Genomic DNA, 23,126 nt, shown 5'->3' with positions numbered 1-23,126 from the left:
TGGAAAGTCTAGAACCTATGCTTTCAGAGAGCATTTTAGTGTAAAATCAATCAGAAATGGACAGTAGACTCAACAACATAAAATGAAGCCCCAACATAAAATTAATGCATCTGGAAGCTCTAAAATAAGCCAGGCATCGACTCATAAACTCTCTCTATCTGCTTGCTTTTTGCTCTCTCTGAGCTCAAAGGAGAATTCCAACAGCACATGCCCTTTCGGTCTAGGGTTGGAAGAAGAAGCAGAAATCAACCGTGAAGCAGAGAGGAAGGCGGAACTTGGGTCCCTGAGTCCCTTCCCCATGTTTACACTCCGGATGATCTCAGCTGTAAAATGAAACACTGATGCACAATGGTAATCTTTGTGGCTCCTCTATGGACTTCAGTATAAGTGAGGATTTAGAGGCAGGTTCCAATCCTGGTTCTGCAATTTACAAACTAGATGACATGGGCAAATTATTTAATCTCCCTGAGCCCCAGGTTGCTCATCCGTAAAAGCAGGATAATAAAAAGCTACCCCATAAAATTGTTGTAAGCATTAAATGAACGTGCATAAAGCACTTAGCGAGAGCCTGACATACACATGCTCAATACTTACCTTCTTAAGATAGTCTCAGAAACTCCGTAACTATCATCCACCTGTTCCTCTCATCCTGGCAAAGCAGAAAGACTCCCCAGCTGATTTATAACCTGCTTGTCGATAGCGCAAGCACACTCTCAGACCAGGCAAACACACATTCCTCCATGCTTAGTACCCACCTTGAAAGTGCAGCTGTCTCGTGGTCCTGAACTTGGGCTGCCTACGACCTGTCCCCCAGCCTGCACTTCCAGGTAATACAGACCTTCATGTGCTTCGGACAGCAGAGATCTGAGGGCAGAAAGTGGCAATCCTTTTGAATCAAAGACTATGAATTGCCAAAGCTGGCAGCCCCACTTGACCACTTCAAATTTCCCCCCTGCAGCTGCGAAACAGAGCTAACCCAGGAGTCCTGTATTTCACCTTTCCTGCCTTTCATGGCAGGAGTTGCTCTAATTTGCCACTGAAAGCTACTGAGATGAGCAAAGCACTCATCCTGTCCGGTCTTCTCATTCCCGGGCAGGTGTACCTGGTCCTACACATCACTACCGGCAAATCCAGGAGGACAGGAGAGATGTCACAGGGTATGATGGGCAGCATGGGTACAGCCACATTCACCAGGTGGATCTCCAGCTGAGAGCCGTTGGCAGGATATAGGAGACCTGGCTCCAAACCTAAACACAGGGGAGAGTGGAGTCTCAGGCTGAACAGAGCAGTAATCCACACGGGGTAATACAAAAACCTGCCACACGGGAGCAATGGCAGGCCCTGAGTTTACCTAAGGGTTAAAAGTAATATTTCTCATTTCCGAAGGCTGTGTGAATGAGTGTGCTTCTTTATGACTTTATTTTTTTTCTGAATTCTCTCTTCAGGTCCATCCACTTAAATCCAGGAAAGAATTTTCCAACCCTCAAAGTTACTCTTTTCCAGTGGTATAGATGGATGCACTGAGCCATGGCTTAGAAGCTCCCATATGTAGGATTATCGACAAGGAAGCTAACCAAGGTTCTGAGGGTCACATTGCCAAGTTCTGTGCTACGTGGGTATCATCCCATTAGGGTTCCTAGAGTTCCACCCCACAGCTTGGGATAAGGAAGTGGACACAGACATATAATGGTGTGATGTGACATTAGCATGTGGGCATCTGGTAACATAGAAGTTGGTCAGTTGGTCCATCTCCCTTCCAGACCTCTTTTACATCTGTCCTTAGACAAGGAAGAACACCAAAGACTCATTCTTTAGGATTCTTTAGATCGATAAATAAGAAACTTGCATTCGGTAAGGCCCAAACCTACCGTCAAAAATGACAGTGATCCACGTTCCTCCGGCGAGGCTGCCTTCTTCAGGTTCAATGTGGACACTCAGACAAGGCACTATAAGTGAGTAGGAGAAACACTGGCTTCAGTGTGCAAATTCAATCCACCGGCTTCCTTTGAGCATTCCTCAGAATCACCACAAGGGCTTCATACAGCACAGATCGCTGGACCGACCCCCAGAATTTCCCATCCAGTAGGTCTGTGGTGGATCCCAAGAATTTACAGTTCTCACCAGGTGCTGCTGGTATTACTGGTCTGGGGACCACACCTTCCTCCCATTTTAAGGAAAGTTTTGACTGATCTTCTTATCTTAGACATCCAAAAACCCTGTGTTCACCAGGACAATCCTGAATTTCCACTTCCTTTGCAAAAGCCTCCAGGATACATTTGGTTCCTAACTGAATCCATAAAATGTCTTCTCTCTTTCCCACTCTTTAATTAGGTGGTCATATTTAACTGTTACCACTTATTTCTTAGATTTCCACTTCCCAGAGAAGAGGAGAAAGTTCTGGAAGTTATCCCTATTTCAGTCCTCCTGCTTACGGCATCATCCTCTAGTTTCTCCCTTTTGAATACATGATCAGAATGACTCCCCAAAGAGACACAGCATTCTCTAGATTTTTGCTTTGCCTGCTCAGAGAGGGGCTGAAGCATGAATCAGTGCCAGAATTTTTTTAAAAGCCCACTATAGACTTACACACTAGGCTAGACTGGGTTCTCGCATAGAGACTATGGGCTGAGCATGACCTTATCAATGCCTTATTTTTGAAGATGATCCTGGATGGACATGCCTTGTCCGAGGTAAAGCCAGCAAAAATCAGTTAGCTCCTCAGTGAGGTCTACAGAACACTTTTCGGTTTCTATATCAGAACAGTTAAAGGATCATCCAAGCCACGCTAACTCTGGCTAGCCCAGGGCTTTGTACATTTATGTACATTTATGCAGGTGGCGCTCTGCACGACCAAGAGCGGTGAAGAATCATTCACATCGACACAACCATTCGTGGCAGCCCTGGCCACATAGGCTCATGCTCACCCTTCAAAGGTGTACTAGATACTTCTACCTTAAGAAGATCAAAAACAAATGCCATAAAAAGATACAGAGGATAACCAAAGTCACTGAGAAAACTAGAGACCTGATTTGAGAAAAGGAAATTTTTATTGGTCATTAATCACTAAGACAAGATAAGCTCCTCCCCCTTGGGAAGATAAAGTAATAAAATCTAAAAAGAATTGCATTGAATGGCTCAAAAAGAAATTATAAAAGGAAGGTTGTAAGTTATTACTAAAAGCTCTAGACTTAACAGCAACTTCCACTGGCTGTTAAAAATTAAAGTATATATTTATAACTATTTAATATATAACCTCAACTACTAAACAGAAAAAAATTATTAAGCAGAGAAAATTTAAACCTAGAGGAGATACTTTAACACTTCCTCCCAAAGTAATATTTAAGTATCAATAAATTAGTTCTCAAGGTAACCTGCTGCATTCTATCCAAAATCCCTTCAAAACACATCCAACTCACCTGCTAAAAGTAGTATTTTGATACTTGTCAGACAGACCAGCCAGCCAGTCATCTTGTTCACTTAAATCAATCCTTTCAAAATTGTTCAGACATTAAACACATTTTCAATTTTGATTGGAGCAGCAGAGCTTTATAAAAACAAAATGAAAAATTACTATCACTTTTGCTTAGATACAATTGCTTTGCTTCGTTAAAACTTGGGAAATTAAGGAAATTATATCAATATGACCCTAGAGTCTTCAGAGGGACCCACCATCTTCCCAAGCTTGGAAGAAAAGGATAATCTAAGAATCTTACATAAAATTATCATTATTCTACCCCCTTGTCCCACTGACTTATTTTATGCATGTTTAAGCTGGGTAAGTAATAATAACCTCTTTCCTTAATTCATTATTAAATAAACACTTAAATTTTTAAAATAAATGAATTCCAGATTCAAAATACTAGTTAATGGCGATTACGGAGAGGGAGTGCGGGTTGTTTTGTTTTGTTTTCTGGAAGTCTCAGTCCTCTAGGAACCAATCAACACAAAAAGAGTAAAGAGTTAAAGCAAATGTTAAACATGGTAACAAGTTGAAAAAAAAATGGTGTTAATGGAAATTTGGGGGAAATTATCTTATCCTCACAGCAGAGGAAACAGGAAGGCAAGAAACAGGAAGAAAAACCTGGACCCTCCAAACTGGACCCTATGACCCCAGGTCCCTCTACCTCAATCCACGATGCCCGGATCATCCTCTTTAAACTCTGCGTTCACTGTGCCCTTCTCCTGCTTAAAGCTTTCAATTCAAAGCAAAACCTCTGTCACTTCAAAAATGACGATAAGAACACTTGGTAAGATTTTTATCAAGATTAACTGAGACGATAGATACATAAAGAAATTAGCACAGGGCCTGGCACAAAGGAGATGCCCACGAACTTCAGTTTTCTTTTGGAGGGTTCTCTGCTTCCAAAGGAAAGCCCTCTCTCTGACTTTGCAGTCCCACCATGATCTGCCCCCCACCTTTGCAACTTCCCCTCGCATTGCTCTCCTAGGTGACCCCAGCACCGCAGCGAAGCTGTTCTCCCCACCGTCTCCCAGACAAGCTTCCCACGCGGCAGCCTCTACCTTGGATCCTGCTGGTCGCTTTCTGGATTCCCCAAATTTTCTTGTGCCCCAGTGAACTCCTGGCCTGAATCAGGGCCCAGCTTGGGAGCCGCCTCTCCACGTAATCTGTCCCTGTGTTGGTTCATAAATTAACCAGCCCCCAAACACAGAGGGCAAGGAGAGACCTTAGAAAGAGGCAGACACTCCAGATTGGCAGGTGTCAGGTTTCAGGAAAACTTACAAACGAGGCTTGTCGTGGGTGTCAGCGAGATGAGTAGATCTCCACACCCCCCACAATCTTAAACGTTTATAGAGACTTCAGTGGGATTCAGTCACGTGTTCAATCCCAGCGGTCTCAGCACCACCTGACTCTCTCAAAACTGCATCCTTGAAAACGGCTCCGGCTGTGGGACCTGTGGGCAGAATGTACATTTCAAGGACAGGGAGGGGGTGAGGAGCCTCCAATTGCCCGGGGTCTGCTTGCAGGTCAACTGGTGGTCACGCCCTGTGCATGACCTCCTCCAGCAGTCTGCCCCTCATGACCAGCTCTAACAATCTCACTTGCCCCCTCTTCCGAGTTGTGCCCTGAGATGTCAGCAAAGGGTTTCACCAGCATGGAGGGGGCTCCTTTGGCAGCTTTCTGGCTGCATAGGAGATAGAGGCCACAGCAACAGTATAGGCACATGCAAGAGAAAACACAGATTAGCATTCCCAACATAAGTAACCTTTTTTTCCACCAAGAGCTCCATGATCTGAACCACTGATTTATCAAGTTCCCTGGGTTGGTGGTCAGATCACTCAGGAAGTTCACTTGTGTCCTCATGTGATTTAATAAAGATGATGCATCAGCAGATTCATCAGGTGCAAACATGCAACATTCTGCTTGGATAATGGCTCAGGTGCCTCCTTGCAAGGCAGGGATAGTGTCCGAGGCCATCCTATGCTGGAGGACAGCTTTTCTCATTAGGGACATTTCAGTGTTCTGTAAGGACGGGCTTTGTTGACTATCATTTAAGGACTGTTGGGTGAATTTAGTAACAGCTTCTATGTGCTCCAGGCCAATGGAGGGAACAAAGGCAGCAGCCAAACAATGGCACCAGTGGAAAACAGACATGCCCATCTGGTCTTGAGGAAAGGGAGGTTGGAAAGTTTGGAAACTTGACCTGGTTGTGTATACCATACAAGGCCAGGGAAGGCAGCCCTGTTAGGCATGAGGAAATGGACTGGGGGATATGCCATACCAGGACCGCACCTTCTCCCCTCTTTCCCATGGTGCCAGTTCCATTCCAGATGTAGTACATTTCCATAGGTCTGGCTGGTAACAGGACAATGGGATCCTGTGGAGACTGAAGTAATTCACCTGTCCTGGTGGGATGTCCCTTTGTAAATTCCAGTAGATAATGTCTTAGGATACCTGGGAAGGTGTGATAGGGCTTGCTATTATCAGCAGCATAGCACGTTGACACATGGTGAGAGTCAGGGCAATGGCCTTCTCCCATGACTTTTGTACCTTTACAGTGTTGGGTGTCTTGGTAAGGGTGCTCAGTCTCATACACGGGGCAACAGGTTTTACTGGTTGATCAACTATATTAAAGCCTAGGATAGTACTTTAGTGCATCCAGTCAAGGTGGCTTTACCTGTTACTAATTTAATCTGTTGCTTTAATATTCCACTTTTCCTTTTTACTAACCCTACTTCTTACAGGTTATAGAGGAGATGGAACCTCCATTCATGTCATGTTCTTTTGCCCAGTCTTGCATATCATGACCTTTGAACTGTGCCCCATCAATCACTGTCTTTTGGATGAGGATACCCAAACATAGTCCTCGGTTCTCTAATCCCCTAATGGTGGCAGCCTTGTTTGTGCAGAGACCGAGGAAAGCTTGGGTTAGGCCAGATGCAGTGTTCATAGAAACCAAGGCATATTTAGAACCCTCCCTCAGAGAGAGGGGCCCAATATAATCAATTTACCAATCCTTCACCAGTTGGAAACTCCAGTAGATGGTACCAGACCTCTTTAGAAGTTGCTTTGGGTGTTGTTTAGAACATATAGGACATGCCGTTACTTGCATTAACCAAGTCACTGCATTTCAAGGGCAATCCAGCATCCTTGGCAATATGCCATCTTACCCAGGTGTTACAGTGGCTGCTCTTCCTATGTACCCAATCTGCTGTGGCTACTGAAGTGTCAGTTGCTTCAATCACCTTCCTGATTGCCAGAGGGGGCATTTGAAGGATCTACATATTCTACAGGGCCTAGGAGCACTCACATTTCTAGAGACAGGGTCCTGGTGGACAAGGTGTTCCCCTGCTACACAGAGACATGCCACTTAGTCAAACTGGGCCTTTGAGTCATGGCAAATGTGGGTTGATGGAACATATTCTCAATCCACCCCTTGAAAGGAAGGGAAGTTCTTACCATGATATGCTGTGTACACTGCTAGAGCTGTTGCTGTCTGGGGGCATATCAGAGTTTTGCCACCTTCTAGAGCTGGGACCAAAACCCTAGGGACACTCTTTCCTTCTGTTGTCTCTGCCACAGGGCCCAGTTGACACTTTCTGGAGTCACAGACACATATAACTCATGGTAGCCCTGCTTGGGAGATGCCCAGAGCTTTAATCTGCTTCACTAGTATTCTTGCCTGCTCATAGGTAGCTAGTGGTTTTGACTCTCAGTTCCACATGTGCCCTTTTTTTGCCAGGTTGTATAAGGGACAGAGGCATTGTGCCCGGTGGGCAATAAAAGTCCTCCAAATCTCCAAAACCCTTACAAAGACTTGTATCTATTTCATACTCTTAGGGCTTGGATAGGCTTACATCTTAGTTATAGCTTCTGGGACAACTTGAGTCTTAGCCGACCACACAACTCCCAACAACTTTACAGTGATGCCTGGGCCTTGAGTGTTCTGTGGATTCACTGCCCATCCTCTTCCCTGCAGATGTTCCTGCAAAGTCTGCAGAGTGTCCTGCAGCAGAGGCAAGGCTTCACGTGTTAACTTTCTATCATCGATGTAATGGATCCCTTTCATTGATACAGGAGGATTAAGAAAACACTGAGACCAGAAAAAATAGTTATACCATTTCAAAAAAGTAAAAGCCAAGATAAATGCCCAGAAAAAGAATATCTACAAAAAACTTAGAATAAGCGTATCTTATGTGTATGGGCTTCTCTGGTGGCGCAGTGGTTAAGAATCCGCCTGCCAATGCAGGGGACACAGGTTCGATCCCTGGTCCGGGAAGATCCCACGTGCCACCACAACTACTGAGCCTGCGCTCTAGAGCCCATGAGCCACAACTACTGAGCCCGCATGCCACAACTACTGAAGTCCGCACACCTAGAGCCCGTGCTCCACAACAAGAGAAGCCACCACAATGAGAAGCCTGCGCACCGCAATGAAGAGTAGCCCCCACTCGCCGCAACTAGAGAAAGCCCGCGTACAGCAACGAAGACCCAACACAGCCAAAAATAAAATAAATAAAATAAAATAAATAAATTTATTTTTTTTTAAAACATATCTTATGGGTATGTCCTGATTAAGTTAGTGCAATGGATAAAATCATCTCTAGTTAATTCAACCCCACAAACACTTATCATACACCTAATATATGCTGGGCACTGTGCTAGGAGCTGGGAAAACAGAGGCAAATAATCTGTGTACCTGCCAACAAGTCCCCAGTGGATGGGGTAGGAGTGGAGGCTACTTGCATTTACAAGAGGAGTTCTAAAGTTTTCAAGTAGATTCAGCAGGTGTTCCTTTAAATTGCAAAATTCCCTACATTTTTACACCTATTTGGAATAGGATTCATTTTTAAAACATTCAATTTTCAGAAATACATCTACTGCCTAGAGAAAGGTACCCAGGAGTATTTTCTACTTAGTCCAAAAGCACAGGATCTGATTTGCTTGTTACGCCCAACAGAATATGCTTGGCACAAGAGAGTCTATTTTCAATCTGACTGTGATTTTAACATTTTTTTTCAAGCTTAAAACAATGGAAGTAAATAGTCACACATTGGTTTTCTTCAAGCCCTATGTTCAGAGCTACATCTTTTCCTTTAAAACAGAACAATCAAATCAATAATACATGTATTTTTCTTTATGTGATTTTCCACTAATTCTTCCTAAGAACAAACTCAGCCTACATTTAATTCTTTTAACTAGAATATTTTCAACCAGAGGAGAGCTGTGTGCATTGGGTTAAGTCTTCTCTCTCCCTTTGTCTCTCTCTCCCCTCTGCCCTCATTCCTCCTCTTTCTCCTTTCCTCCCTCCCCTCCCAGCCTCCCCCCACTTTGGGACTTTGACAGACAGAGCTGCAAGGTTGCTACTACAAACCCCCCATTTCCTTTGTTCACCACGACATTGGCAAGAAAGGCAACACCTAGAAAACACAGAGCAGAGACATTTCTGAACCCAACAGTACCTTTTTCTGTTTCTCTCTCGTTGTGACTCAAGGGAGAAATTATCTTTCCTTTCCCAATGACCTTGTTTCTCTCTGTCAAGAACCAATGGCCGTGTTACCTGGTTAGAGCCCAGCCTGCAGCTACCACACAGGTAACTCACCTAACTCGTTTGTGTCCCGACCAAACCTACGCCAAAGTGAAAGTTCAGAGCTGATCATGGGGCAAGTTTAATGATTAACACAAGCTATTTAGGCTTTTTCCCCAGGGTCTTTTTTTAATGACCAAAGAAAGCGTGTCCTACATTTTTCTCCACTTACTGCATGTGCCCTAGACAAGAATTTTAAGTGAAAGTCCACCCAGTGACACAAACAGACATTCAGTGATTGAAAGAATTTGCCAGTAAGTCAGTGACCAAACACAGGCCCAGGAGAAAGGGCCACCGGAGGGCTGGTCCCCATTCATGAGCAGTCTATGACTTTTCATCAAGAGAAATTGATGGCTTGTAAGTGCCGGCCACGGGCTGGCATTCTCACTATTGGGGGTGAGTCTAAAGAAGCAGAGAGAGGATGATCAACCCAAAGTCTTGCTAAGAAAGGGCCAACTAGCCCTCCCCGTTTTTTACTTTCCTCCCTCCCTCCTGACCTTGCTTTTTTTGGCCAAGAGGAAGTCCTTGACTTGTCCCCATCACCTTCTATGAGGACCCAGACCATGGGTCTCAGTCACTGGCTTGACTCTCTTGATGAGGAATCAGACAGGCAGCTGACCTAGGAGGTCAGCACCACCTCCTTACCTGGTCCACATCTGACTTCCTTGTCTCCGTCCCACCATACACTCCAACTCACATCACTAGCTTCCTGATCGAGTCAGTCCATGCCCAGTGTTTCCTGACCAGAAGAAATTCTCATCTTCTTTCCTTTGAGACAGAAGCCTTTCCAGCATAATTTGATAGCCCTGAGTCTCTGCCTCAAAGGACCTGGGAAGCATCCCCAGCAAGACCAGATTTAATCCATGGAGATAGAGCACAACTCTCATAAGAGTGCTGGAACTATCCTCTAGAAAGTATGGGAGTTTATACCAAATCTGATGTTCATCTCAGCTTGGCAACGAGCGACAAGCAGAATGATTTTCCTAGCACTGCTGCCAGTAGTGTAGAGAGAGAATGCCTGGCCAGGTTAGGCAGCTAGGGGGTCAGTCGTTGGGCCACCCTCCTGCCTACTGAACCTCAGGTTCCACTCTAGATCTTCCATTGTGGGTCCACAGGCACCTTCTGAGCCACACTTGTGTGCTTTGCACGTGGGAAATAAGGAAGAGGTGACAGACCAGGTTCTGGGGAGACAAAGGAGATTTCAAAATTATTGGTAATTTTTATTTTTGTAAAGAAAATTATATTCATGAACCACTTAGATGATCCAAAATTATTTTTTTTAAAGAATATAACACAGTTTCTGCCCTCAAAGTGCTTGCTGTCTGACAGGGGAGACATCATGATCAGATTCATTTACTACATTGTAGTCAAGTCTCGTGATTAAGACTTAACTCGTGTTTTATTTCTTGCTACTTTAACAAGAGATTCCAGAGATTAACCCCATCTATCCTTGAGTAAAGAGCCTATAATGGATATTTATAATTCTTTTTGGCAGCCTAGCTATCAAGACTAAAACACCCTAATTTTCTTATGGGTAGATGTGTCTCTTTATTCTTGACTAAAAGAAACCTAATGATACGTAGGACTTTGGTTTCTGTGCTCTAGGAGCTTCCTGGTGGGCAATCAAGCTCTACGGTTAAAGAAATGAAGTCGAATGAGCCATTTCATGCTCCAAGGCCTGAAAGGAGAAGCTGCAGAACTCCACAGGCAGTGGCTTTGCCACATGGAAGTTGGGGGAGCCTTAAATACTCCTCTCTGTGAGCTCCATCCACCGCAAAACCCTCAAATATAGACACATATCTAAGTTTGTCATGCAAACACAACCTCCAGACAAGTCCCCTCCACCAACTCTTCCATCTAATCATACTCCAAAGTCCCTGTCAAATAGAAATTCTGAAGAAAATCTTGAGCTTGGGTCTCTGAAGGCAACCAGAGCATGGTTCCCCTACCACCCCAAGGCAGGTAACCATGCTCACCCCCAGACATTGACACTCTTCCATAGGAAGCTATTTTTACAAGACCTTGTGAAATTCTCAAGACAAAAAAAATGCCTATAAAGCAAACTCAAGGAGGTCAAGGGAGCAGGTCATTTTCTGATCCCTTTCCCTTGGATTTCAACACCACTCTGAATTCCTGGGGACTCGCAGCTTTGGTAATTGGGGAGGGGTGGTATGAAAATGCATCTCACCGATCTCCAATTAGAGGAAGCATAATGACCAAAGGCCTAGCTGCTGTCCTTTCAGATTCATCTCCACATCTGCACTAAGGCCACATTTCTTCAGACTCTAACTGATATATAGGCCCTGAGAGATAACTAAGTTCCCACATGGGCAAATACAGAGTTACAAGTCATCAAAATGTGGGTGCCACTGTAAATGTGACCTCATGAGTGTGGTGATGCCTGGCAACTTTTGGGTTATACGTGTCATTCCCAGACTAGATGCTGCCTTTCTTAAAGAAAAATATGATATGTTCCCTCTGTACCCTCAAAACATTTTGCACAGTGCCTTACATAGAGTAGGTACACAATTAAATGGAAAGGAATGCCTGGGAATCCATTGGAGGAAAAACATTCTGGAATGGATGAGGGCCACCAAAGTCAAAAGCAGGTTTTAAATGGAAACCAAAAATGCTCAACGCATTTTTTTCTTTTTTTGCTTTCTCTTTATCAAAATTGTTTTATCATACCCTCTTTCAACTTACAGGCACTTTTTTTTTTTTTTGTCTTTGGAATTCTTTGTTTCATTACGGTTCTCACAAAATACAAAGCTCAAACATAACTGTCTACGTCCACCACAAAACAGAATCAAGTAAGTGGTTAGCACACAAACAATGATCTTTTTTTAAATCAGAATCTGTATTTTATTTTATTTTTATTTATTTTATTTAATTTATTTATTTTTTAATTTATTGATTTATTGTTTTTTGTGTTTTTGGCTGCGTTGGGTCTTCCTTGCTGCACACGGGCTTTCTCTAGTTGCGGTGAGCCGGGGCTACACCTCGTTGCCGTGCGCGGGCTTCTCATTGCGGTGGCCTCTCCCATTGCGGAGCACAGGCTCTAGGCGCGCAGGCTCCAGTGGTCGTGGCGCACGGGCTCAGTTGCTCCGTGGCATGTGGGATCCTTCCAGACCAGGGCTCGAACCCGTGTCCCCTGCATTGGCAGGCGGATTCCCAACCGCTGCGCCACCAGGGAAGCCCCTCTTTTTCATTTTTAAAAATGTAAATAGCAACGTTCAATGTTTGACAGTTTTCTCTTGTGTGTGTGTTTCTCTTTAAGGCTTTATGTTGCAGACCCTTAAGTACGCGTACCTGTCGTCAGGATACACCGCCCACAAGCAGGGAAGACCACTGTGGATACATTCCTGAGGGTGACACGCACTTATCCATGTTGTACAGGCATAGTTCTGATAGAAAGTGAACCTGGAACAGGACAGCAACATGGTCCTTCCATCTAAGTAAGAAGTTCACTGGGTAGGTGGGACTCTGGAGTAAGCTGTGTTCTCACTCTCCTGATACACCATTTGTGTGACTAGCCCTGGAGCTATGCCCCAGCCACAGCCCTCACATTTTCTGTGTGGTCAGAATCCTCCCCGGTGAGGGGAGACAGGTGAATTCCCCTTTCACCTGTCTAGGATTGACCCAATTCCTCCTCCTTCCTTTTCCTCAAGTCTTCCTAGCCTCCCTTTTTCATAAAGAAACAAAGCTAAAGGAATTATATTCTCTCTGGTTCAATATCATACCCCTGATTAACTTTGGATCCAAAGGATAATGAGTATACGGACTCAGATTTGGAGAAGAAATGAATCTGTTCCACTAGAGGGTCAAAGCTATGGGTAAAATATTTGCTTCATAGTTTCTTTAGACAAATTTTCTTTCCCTCTAGAGTAAAATTACTTAAAAGGAATCTATCATTATTGCCTCTGACCGGAGTCAGTTTTGCTTATTAACTTATTTTGATAACAATGACCCCCACTTACCTGGAATCCAAACTGTGGTGCCCTGCATCACCCTGATGAGAATCCTGAAAACCATCAAGGGTGCCCTGGGTGACACAGGCGAAAATAACTTAATGAAGTCCATGAACTTGGGAGTAACATTGAACTGCGGGTAGGTTCCTCATTTGGATGAGCAGAGCTTACTGGCTACTCCAGCATCATATAGTCTGGGAGCCTATGGGGCCACATGCTCAATCATCCTGGGGCATCATTGGCTCACAACGTTCAACATAGCTAGGGTCATACCAATGACATAGGGTAATCGGAAAGCAGTGAAATCGAGTTCATATCTAACTTGTAGGATGACCAACTGTCTCAGTTTGCCTATGACTAGGAGCTTTCCGAGGTCATGGGTCTTTCAGTGTAAAACAGGGAAAGTCCCGGGAAAAACAGGATGGCTCATCACCCTACACTTTAGACAGCTCCTAGTCCAGACATAGTCAACAGTTTCTAAAATGCTTTGGCACTCAAAGAGGATAGATTTCATTCAGTTCCTTATAAAATTCACTTATATGTCGAGTAACTCAATTCCTGCCATGTCAGATAAAATAGGTGTTGCAATACCCAATTTTTTCCAGACCACAAAAACGTCTTTTTCTTTGAATTTGGATCATTTGTGAGAAATGTGGGCAAAACAGCATATGTCAGTTTCTGAATTACATACAGTACCGCGTCTTCTCCTGGGTTCAGCAGAATTTAAAATAAATCATATCAGCAGGGAGCAACAACACAAAAGCAATTAATTCTTTTCTAGTTTGATACCATGCTGCTCTGAGTCAGGAGCCCAACTGAGATGCCCAAGTGTATCTCACTCCTTGTTTTAAAATTATGAGTGACATAGAAGTCATACATTTCTGCAGCCCAGTAGAATGCTTGCTTTAGCAGCAGAGTGTTATGCTACTGTCAAATTCTATATCTTAGAGAAAAATTGTTTTTAAAATGGAAGAAATGTTCTCCCCTTCTCTGGCAAATGTTGCACAGCTGATAAAATAGCAGAGAGTCCAATACCTGATAGGAGGGACAACATGGGTGGTGAAAATGAGGGGAACTCCAAAAGTCTAGAAGTAAGATTGCCTTCAGAGTTAAACAATGAAAACAACCAGTAATGGATCAAATTGCTCAGTAAGACTTAAAGCTATTACTCTATCTAAGGAAAACCATTCAGATGCTTATTTGTGAAGATAGATAGTGTGGCAGTGTTTTTACAAATGGTAACAAGTTCTTTGTCAATTATCTCGTTGGAAGGAGGTATATGTCTCCCTCCTCTTAAACCCAGGAGGATTTGTGACTCACTTAAAACCAATAGAAATCATCGGAGATGATGCTGCCTGACTCCCAAGGCTAAGTCAGAAAAAACAATGCAATTTTGCCATGTGGGTTGGAACATTAACTCTTGGAACTCTGAGCCAATCCCTGAGAATTCCGACTACCTGGGGTCACCATGCCAGAAGGAAGGCTCCGGTAAGGCTTACAATCATAGGGGCTATTGTACCCATTTTTCATGATACTTGGAAGTATCAAGCAGCTCTTCTAAAGTCACAGCTAACTAATGTGGAGTCAGGCCTAGAAACCAGATGCCTGGATCACAGACCCAAACGTGCTTTCTCGGCTGTAACTAGTATACGCATTCTGCTGTATGGACTGAATAGGCACCGTTGCCATAAGGGATACTCAGGGCTGGCAGAGAGAAGTGAGAGGTACTTAGAAAGAAGCCTCTCCCTCTGCCCCCACGAGTTCAAATATTACCGTTTTCTATGTGTGCCTAGAATTGAAAAATTGGGGAAAGCTCCCCTTCTGTGAGATGGAAATTCTTATACTCCCACTCCAGGGGGAAGTCGTGAGGATGAGATGAGATAACCTAGCATCTTAGAGTCAAATAATGTAGTCATCTTTTGTGTTACCACCAGAAGACTCCAGGAGGCTCTGCTGCTGGGGAAAGTCTGAACTGATATGGGCTCCTGGGCTCTTATCCAAATGCTCATTTCTTTCTTCTTCCTTCTTGTCAAAAGGAAGCAAGAAAGAGTCTGCCAAGTGTGAAGGAGCTTTGATTATTCTCTCTGGGGCCTTCATGTATTTTTTACATGAATTCGGAAGTGGGAGAATTGAGGAGAGGTGGGGGAAGAAGTATGAAAGCAGGATCTCTACCTAACACTGTCCTGCACTTTCAACAATCTTGTAAGTGAGCTGTGCCCTTCATCTCAGAACTTTGATGGTGCTGGGCATGCCTTATTTATAGACAACAACTGCTGCAGAACTTCAAAGGGGGCACACAGCCAAGCCAGAGATGTGGAGGGAACACTCAGAGGAAAGGATGGGACACAACAGCTTCTGGGAACCAGCTCTGAACCCTGCCAGAAATGCCTGATTGTACCCCCATGCAGTAAATGGCCAAAGCCATTTATGTCAATCCCAGAAGTGCAGCTTTCAGCCAAGGCAGGTGATCCAAGTGGGCTTTATTTGACTTTCTGGCAAGATCTGACAAACTCTCATATTTATCAGATTAATCCATGGCGTTTAGAGACCATGATTTCCAGAAAATGAACACCTAATTCTCACCTAAAATTCTTAAAACAAAACAAAAAAAGAAGGAGAAGGAGGAGAAGCCAGTATGTATGGTGGACTGAATAATGGCCCTTCCAAAGTTCTTCACATCCGAATCCCCAGAACCTGTGAATATGTGACCTTACATGGTAAAAGGGACTTTGCAGGTGTGATTAAGTGACAGGTCCTGAGATGGGGAGATTATCCATGTGGCCCCAACATAATCACAAAGGTCCTTATAGGACGAAAGCAGGAGGATCAGAGTCAGTAGTAGGAGATGTGATGATAGAAGCCAGAGTTTGTTGTGATAGTAGAAAGGGGCCATGAGCCAAGGAATGTAAGGGGCCTTTAGAAGCTGGAAAAAAAGGCAAGGAAACAGATTTTTCCCACAGAACCTCCAGAAGGAACCAGCCCTGTCAACATTTTGACCTTAGCCTTTTGAGACTGATTTTGACTTCTGACCCTCAGACTGTAAGATAACAAATCCACATTGTTTAAGCCACTAGGTTTGCGGTACCATGTTACAGCAGCCATAGGAAATTAACACAGCCAGGAAGGGTTGTCATCTGGTGCCATTAAAGTGTATATGTCCCTCTTGGAAGACACTGGTGCAATTACCCATGAAACATAGTGGGTTACTTAGCCCCTGAATTACCCCTTTAATGTTTCACCCTCTCTCTCCTCCTGGCTCCTTCAAAAGGACCAAAAATACTCAAGGAGCAGGTTCTTAATAGTTGAAGTTCAGATAAAATGGGCACGCAAGATAAAGGCTGGAAAAAAATATTTTTTTAGTTTAGGAGCAGGGGAAGTCTGAATTTTTATGTGCCTGTATATAAAAAAGACTGAAAGGATATACATGTTAGAATGGTAATGGTTAACACTTGAGGTAAGATTATGGGTTATTTTTATTTTCTTCATTTTGCTTACCTTTATTTTCTCCTTCTAAAACAAACACATATTATTGTGTCATAAATTTTTTCAAGTGGTATCAGGTATGATAAAAGTAGTATCTTTTTTGTGACTTTAAAAGATTTTTTTTTTTTTGGTAAAAACTACCAAGGTCAGTTCCAAAGTTTAGGACAATTGCGCAGAAAATTTAAGATCTGACTGGACCCACTAGGGGGCAATATTGAACCCTTGAAGATGAATACAGAAGCAGACTGCTGTGAGCAAATAAATATTAATTCGGACTGTGAGAAATAAATTTCTATTATTTAAGCCGAAAAAAAAAAAAACTAATTCGGAAAAGACAGCCATCCAAAATGTAAAATTTCAGGCACCTTAGCACCCAATCTGGCCCAGAATATCTTCCCATCAATCAACTTCACAGTGTGACATTAGAGCAACTTCTTTCATTTGAAGGAGCCTTAAAAAGTATATTCTGTACAACTCAATAATTCAGAAAGACAAGTCATGAGAAAACAAGTTTTGTGGTCAAATAGGGTGGAAAAGGCTATGAGCTATACCCTTCTTTAAAGACTCACAAAGGATATTTATTGGCTTATTAAAGCCTCTGAGATGTCCTGCCGAAATGAATCTTATTTAGGTTCATTGAAGTATTTCCCAGATACTTACTTCATCACAGATCCATCATTTTCATTGGAACTAGGGTTTCTGAACATTCTTTGGAAAATTCTGCTGTGATTATGTGATTTGTAATAAGAAATATATATTTGTAATAAGAAATGTATATCTGGCACAGAGCTCCTAAGACCCTTGGAATTTCCTAAGTGATAAGAGGAGTAAAGGTGACTTTTGATATTCATCACAAACCTCTTTCAACTACCCTGTGTTTATGTTAATAAGATGACTTCTGAAAAGTAAGGATGGGGGATGGTTGCCAGGGGACTATCCCTGCGATTAGGGGGTTGGAACTTTCAGCCCCAGCCTTGGAACCTTTAGGGAGAGGAGAGGGGCTAGAGATTGAGTTCAATCACCAATGGCCAAAGATCTAATCAATCGTGCCCATGTAATGTGATGAAGTCTCTATAAAACCCCAAAGAACTGGGTTCAGAGAGCTTCCAGGTTGGTGGACACATGGAGATGTGGGGAGAGTGATGTGCCCAGAGAGGGCGTGGAAGCCCCGTGCCTCTTCCCACTTACTATCTTGCTTTATGTATCTCTTCCATCTGGCTGTTCCTGAGTTATATCCTTTTATAATAAACCAGTCATCTATTAAGTAAAATGCTTTCCTGAATTCTGTGAGCTGCTCTAGCTCACAGAAATTAATCAGTCCTGAGGGGAAGTTCATGGCAACCTCCAATTTATAGGCAGTTGGTTCAGAAACACAGGTAACCTGTCCTTGACATTGGCATCTGACGTGGGGACAGTCTTCTGGGACTGAGCCCTAAACCTGAGGGATCTGACACTACCTCTAGGTAGATAAGCATCAGAATTGAGTAAAATAGTAGGGCACTCAGCATGAATTGCTTAATGTGTGGAAAACCCATACATCTGATGTCAAAAGTGTACAAATATCATATGATATCACTTATATGTGGAATCTAAAAAAAATGACACAAATGTACTTATTTACAAAACAGAAATAGACTCACAGACACAGAAGACAAACCTATGGTTACCAAAGGGGAAAGGTGGGGAGGGATAAATTAGGAGTTTGGGATTAAGGAATACAACTACTATGTATAAAATAGATAAACAACAAGGACTTACTGTATAGCACAAGGAACTATATTCAATATTTTGTAATAACCTATAATGGAAAAGAATAGAGATATATATGTATGTATAACTGAATCACTTTGCTGAAACTAACACAACATTGTAAGTTAACTATACTTCAACAAAAATAAATAATTTTATTATTTATTTATTTATTTATTTATTTATGGCTGTGTTATTTATTTATTTATGGCTGTGTTATTTATTTATGGCTGTATTTATTCATTGCTGCATGCGGGCTTTCTCTAGCTGCGGTGAGCAGGGGCTATTCTTCCTTGCGGTGCGCGAGCTTCTCATCGCAGTGGCTTCTCTTGTTGCAGAGCATGGGCTCTAGGCATGCAGGCTCAGTAGTTGTAGCGCAGGGGCTTAGTTGCTCCACGGCATGTGGGATCTTCCTTGACCAGGGCTCGAATCCACGTTCCCTACATTGGCAGGCAAATTCTTTACCACTGAGCCACCAGGGAAGTCCCAATAATTTTTTTTTAATTTTATAAAAGTGAAGGAGTGTTGTAGTGAAGTGTTGAGAGTAGAGGTGACACCCAGGAGAGTGTTTTTTGGTCACACTTGATTTAGACGGTTGGATGCAAAAAGCCCCCAGTATGTTACCCGAGAGAAACAACATATTCCACAAATGCCAGATGGGATTTCAGAAATTGATTTTTCTGTAGTTTGGTAGAGTTCAACCATTTCCAGAAGAACTAGCTACCTGGTCCATCCTGTTTACCCGTTTGACTGCTAATGTCTCCTCTATTCGCCAAAGAATTTATGAGGTGGGCTAGGAGCAGAGAGATTTAATCTTAAAAGTTCTGGCATGTAGGACCAGTGGAAGAAGCTTAGAGACATTCTGGGAAGCAGGAAATGACATCATTGTTTCCTGCAAATAGGACTCTTCTCATGGAATTCTGAGCCGGGGAGACCCCCCAAGTTTAAGGGCATGTCAACACATTTATGCAGATGAAATATGGATAAAATGAATTCCAAGTACTGATTTCAGTAACTCAAAGGCACATAAAATAGCACTCGAGGGGATAGGGGGAAATGTAGAGGAGCATCTCACCTGGTTATTTGGCCCTAATTATGATGGGCTGCACGGAGGGAAGGGGGAGGGTGGGGAGAGGGGAGGGAGGGAGGGAGACCTGTGGGCATGGGATATTCACACCATTCCCCAGGGTCTGTGGTTTGTATTTCGTTATTTAACTCTAGGTGGCTGCCTCCTTGAACCCCTGTCCATACCCTTGGTCACCAAATCGGGGTACCCTCCCTCCACAGGTATGGGATCTAGAAGTCACCTGATTTGAGGGGGTGAGTGTAACAAAGGGTGGGACCAAGGTCAGGAGCCACTCAGAGCCTCCAGGGCAGTGATTTAAGGTCATTGAACTAAATTAGGAACTAGACCAGATTTGCTTTCTGACCTCCCACCTCCAGGCAGCTACCCTTCTCCTCTTCCTCCCATCTCTCTTGCCCACACTTGCTCTAGAAAGTCTACTGGCCAGGGCTGTTCTCCCAGAGTCTTTCAAAAGATATGCAGATATGGACCATTAGCTGAGAACACCTGCTAGTGAAGAACAGATGAGAGAATAACTGTGAATACACTTTGTAAACTGTAAAGTGCCTTCAAATGTGAAGGATGGGTGTTATTTGAACATTTTAGTAAGATGTATTCATACATAACTTGTGTGATTTTTTAAAAATCCCAGGTGGTTGGTGCTGGGAATGAAGGTACTAATGATATGTTTCAGAGTCAAATGACATTAGGAAAGAAAATAAGTACAACAACATGATTATGTGTTCAATGAACTTTAATAAATTATTGAAGATAAATCGATCTCATAGTACTATATTTCAAATTGGCTGGGAAACTGAATTAAAATGAAAAAAAATTCAAAGGAAAGGAAAAGAATAAATAACACAAAAAAGTATTGATAAATTCTTAAAGTGTGAGTTATTCGTTTGATCATTCACTTCCATGAAAAGTTGAAGGGAACGCTGGAGGTATCTGGCCACCCTCCACTCCCACCCCGCCAGAAGGCACCCCTTTCACCCAGTGCCTCGTGACTCATCACCTCTCTTTGGAGCTTTCTTATCCCCTATACATACTTGACAGCCATCCACACGGCTTCTCAAGGGCAACACGAGATTCCTGAAATGTGATCCCAGCTTGCTATCCTGGGACAGTTGTTCACAGTGGAAAAAATCTCCCTGTGGTATTCAGCCCGTTTGGCAGCCTCTGCTGAGGAAGGATGAAACTTTGCAAGGGATTTGGTGGCATGCGGCCCTCTTGCCCCACCTGCTCCCTCTCCTCCCGCAGGGAGGCAGCTGCCTGTCCTCAGAGCACGCCATCTCCTGCCCAAGAATAAAAAGATCTGACTGTTCTCCCAGGTGCCTTGCAGTCACAGGCTGCCTGGAGAACCCACATAGGAGACCCCAGCCCAAGCAAGATATTCATTCACGGCAAACAGCTGCCACAAAGAAACCGGAGAGTGAATCACGCTAAGTTGCTGAACCCAATCAAATTTGAATTTAAAACAAAATGTAACAGGATAAACAATGGAACCGGTTTCTTTCTTTTTAAGTGGAGAGGAGGAAAAAGAACTTGTATTTTTCACTTATACTCTTCTACACTGAACTTTTTACCATAAAAATGTAATGTTTAAAACTATTTTAGTGTTCATTGCAGCACTATTTACAATAGCCAGGACACGGAAGCAACCTAAGTGTCCATCGACAGATGAATGGATAAAGAAGATGTGGCACATGTATACAATGGAATATTACTCAGCCATAAAAAGAAACAAATTGAGTTTATTTGTAGTGGAGGTGGATGGACCTAGAGTCTGTCATACAGAGCAAAGTAAGTCAGACAGAGACAACCAATATCCGTATGCTAACACATATATATGGAATCAAAAAAAAAAAAAATGGTTCTGATGAACTAGGGGCAAGACAGGAATAAAGATGCAGACGTAGAGAATGGACTTGAGGACACAGGGAGGGGGAAGGGTAAGCTGGGATGAAATGAAGAGAGTAGCATTGACATATATACACTACCAAATGTACAATAGAGTAGCTAGTGGGAAGCAGCTGCATCACATGGGGAGATCAGCTGGGTGCTTTGTGACCACCCAGAGAGGTGGGATAGGGAGGGTGGGAGGGAGACTCAAGAGGGGAGGAGATATGGGGATATATGTATACATATAGCTGATTCACTTTGTATACAACAGAAACTAACACAAACGTGTAAAGCAATTATACTCAATAAAGATGTTAAAAAAAGAAGTGTTTTAGGACTTCCCTGGTGGCCCAGTGGTTAGGATTGCCAGGCTTTCACTGCGGTGGCCCAGATTTAATCCCTGGTCAGGGAAGATCCTGCAAGCTGCTGGGTACGGCCCAAAATTTTTAAAAATTTTTTTTTATTTTTAAATATTTTAAATAAGAAAGGGGGCGGGGAACAAGCCTAAAATGCATGGTTTCCTACAAGTACCATTTCAGATACAAAGATGTCAAAATGCTCTCAAAACTACACCAAGATCTTCGTTCAATTTAAAGCCCTTCTGTTTGTCCTGAGCTCCTCTTTTCTTGAGCTGTCTGTCCCCCTGCCCGCGTATAACACTGAATGATGGTGGTCTGAACACAGGTCCAAAAGCTTCAGGAAAATACTGTCCCCATGCACAGCTGGGTTAGGTGACTGTCACCAACCCCTTGCCAGCTTGGTTGTTGAGGAAGGCTCAGACCTGATGCTGAAGGGAAACTTGAAAACAGAATTAAGTCCAAAGAGAGAGGTCCAGTCTTGTCTAGAGTAAACCTGGTGCGAGGGTCGCAGGCCGGACCAACAGAAAGTTCTGGCTCCAGTTGGAGATTGTGAGTACTCTGACACTGTAGAGGAGTGACCAAGCAAACAAGCCTTCCCAGAGAGAAACAGCTGTGGGAGAAAAAATGTCACCTGCCATTTCAGTAAACAAAGGATGTTGTGGCCTTGAAGCCCTCCGCCACTGCAGCTGCTCCCCAGCAGTGCACCCTGAGGGGATTCAGGTTGGAGAAAAGCAGGATACTAGCCCTAGACAGCTAAGGTGCATAAAGGAGTGGTTTCAATGAGCGCGGACTCTTGTATCTTCCCAGACACAGAAAAGCACTAAATTCATTAACTTGAGATGTCTGGTTTTCTTTAATTAACAATAATCTTTTGATGTTCTGACTACCTGGTTTTTGTTGCAAAAGCCCCTATATATTCGGGCTCCTCCCTTCGCACTTTGGAGCAGTCCCTCAGAGCTATCTGAGAGGCTGCCTCCCGAGCTGGAGCCCTCAGGAAGTTTGCTGAATAAAATACAATTCTCAGCTTTTAGGCTGTGCATTTTTTTCAGTTGATACAGCCATGCTAGAACCATTAAAATGTCTGATAAATTTTGACCTCACAGATGCAACCCAATGCCGGTTTTTGTTTATCGTCATTTCCATGGCTTCGTGTACTATCTATGTGCTGATGACTCGAATCTTCTGAGCTCCTGACCTGAATATCCAACTGCCAACACAGTATTTCCACTCTGCTATCTCTCAGACTCTCGAAGCTCAGCAAGTCCAGAGACTTTAAGCCCTTGATCTTCTGCCTGAAATCTCTTCCTCCTCCAGTGTTTTCTGTCTCCAGGAATAGAACAACTAACCATTCACACAGGGAAATCTGAGATTCATTCTTGATGCAGCTTCCCATTTCTTTTTTTGTCCATGGTTGTTCAGCAATTAGTTGTGATTTTGATGTTTTCATGAGAGGAAGTGAGCTCAAGTCCTTCTACTCCGCCATCTTATCTCCAACCATAGCTTCCCGTTTCTAATCGATCCCCAAGTCTTACAGATTCAGACTCTATTTTTT

At 43.3% G+C, this 23,126-nt stretch overlaps 1 protein-coding gene across 1 annotated transcript in view; it reads right to left on the bottom strand.

Annotated features, from left to right (window-relative positions):
* Window positions 1-9,052, bottom strand: part of PKHD1 (PKHD1 ciliary IPT domain containing fibrocystin/polyductin) — a 432,943-nt gene extending 423,891 nt beyond the window's left edge. Inside the window, 5 exon segments of the mRNA XM_036869192.1 lie at window positions 756-864; window positions 1,103-1,247; window positions 1,869-1,946; window positions 3,417-3,544; window positions 8,923-9,052. Of these exon segments, the coding sequence (XP_036725087.1) occupies window positions 756-864; window positions 1,103-1,247; window positions 1,869-1,946; window positions 3,417-3,468 (384 nt within the window). The 5' untranslated portion in view covers window positions 3,469-3,544; window positions 8,923-9,052.
* Between the last annotated feature and the right edge of the window lie 14,074 nt (window positions 9,053-23,126).

This window comes from Balaenoptera musculus, chromosome 11 (genome assembly GCF_009873245.2).
Source record: "Balaenoptera musculus isolate JJ_BM4_2016_0621 chromosome 11, mBalMus1.pri.v3, whole genome shotgun sequence".
Lineage (NCBI taxonomy): Eukaryota > Metazoa > Chordata > Mammalia > Artiodactyla > Balaenopteridae > Balaenoptera > Balaenoptera musculus.
The sequence above is the reverse complement of the archived record's forward strand: the minus strand, read 5'-3'. Positions and strand labels throughout refer to the sequence as shown.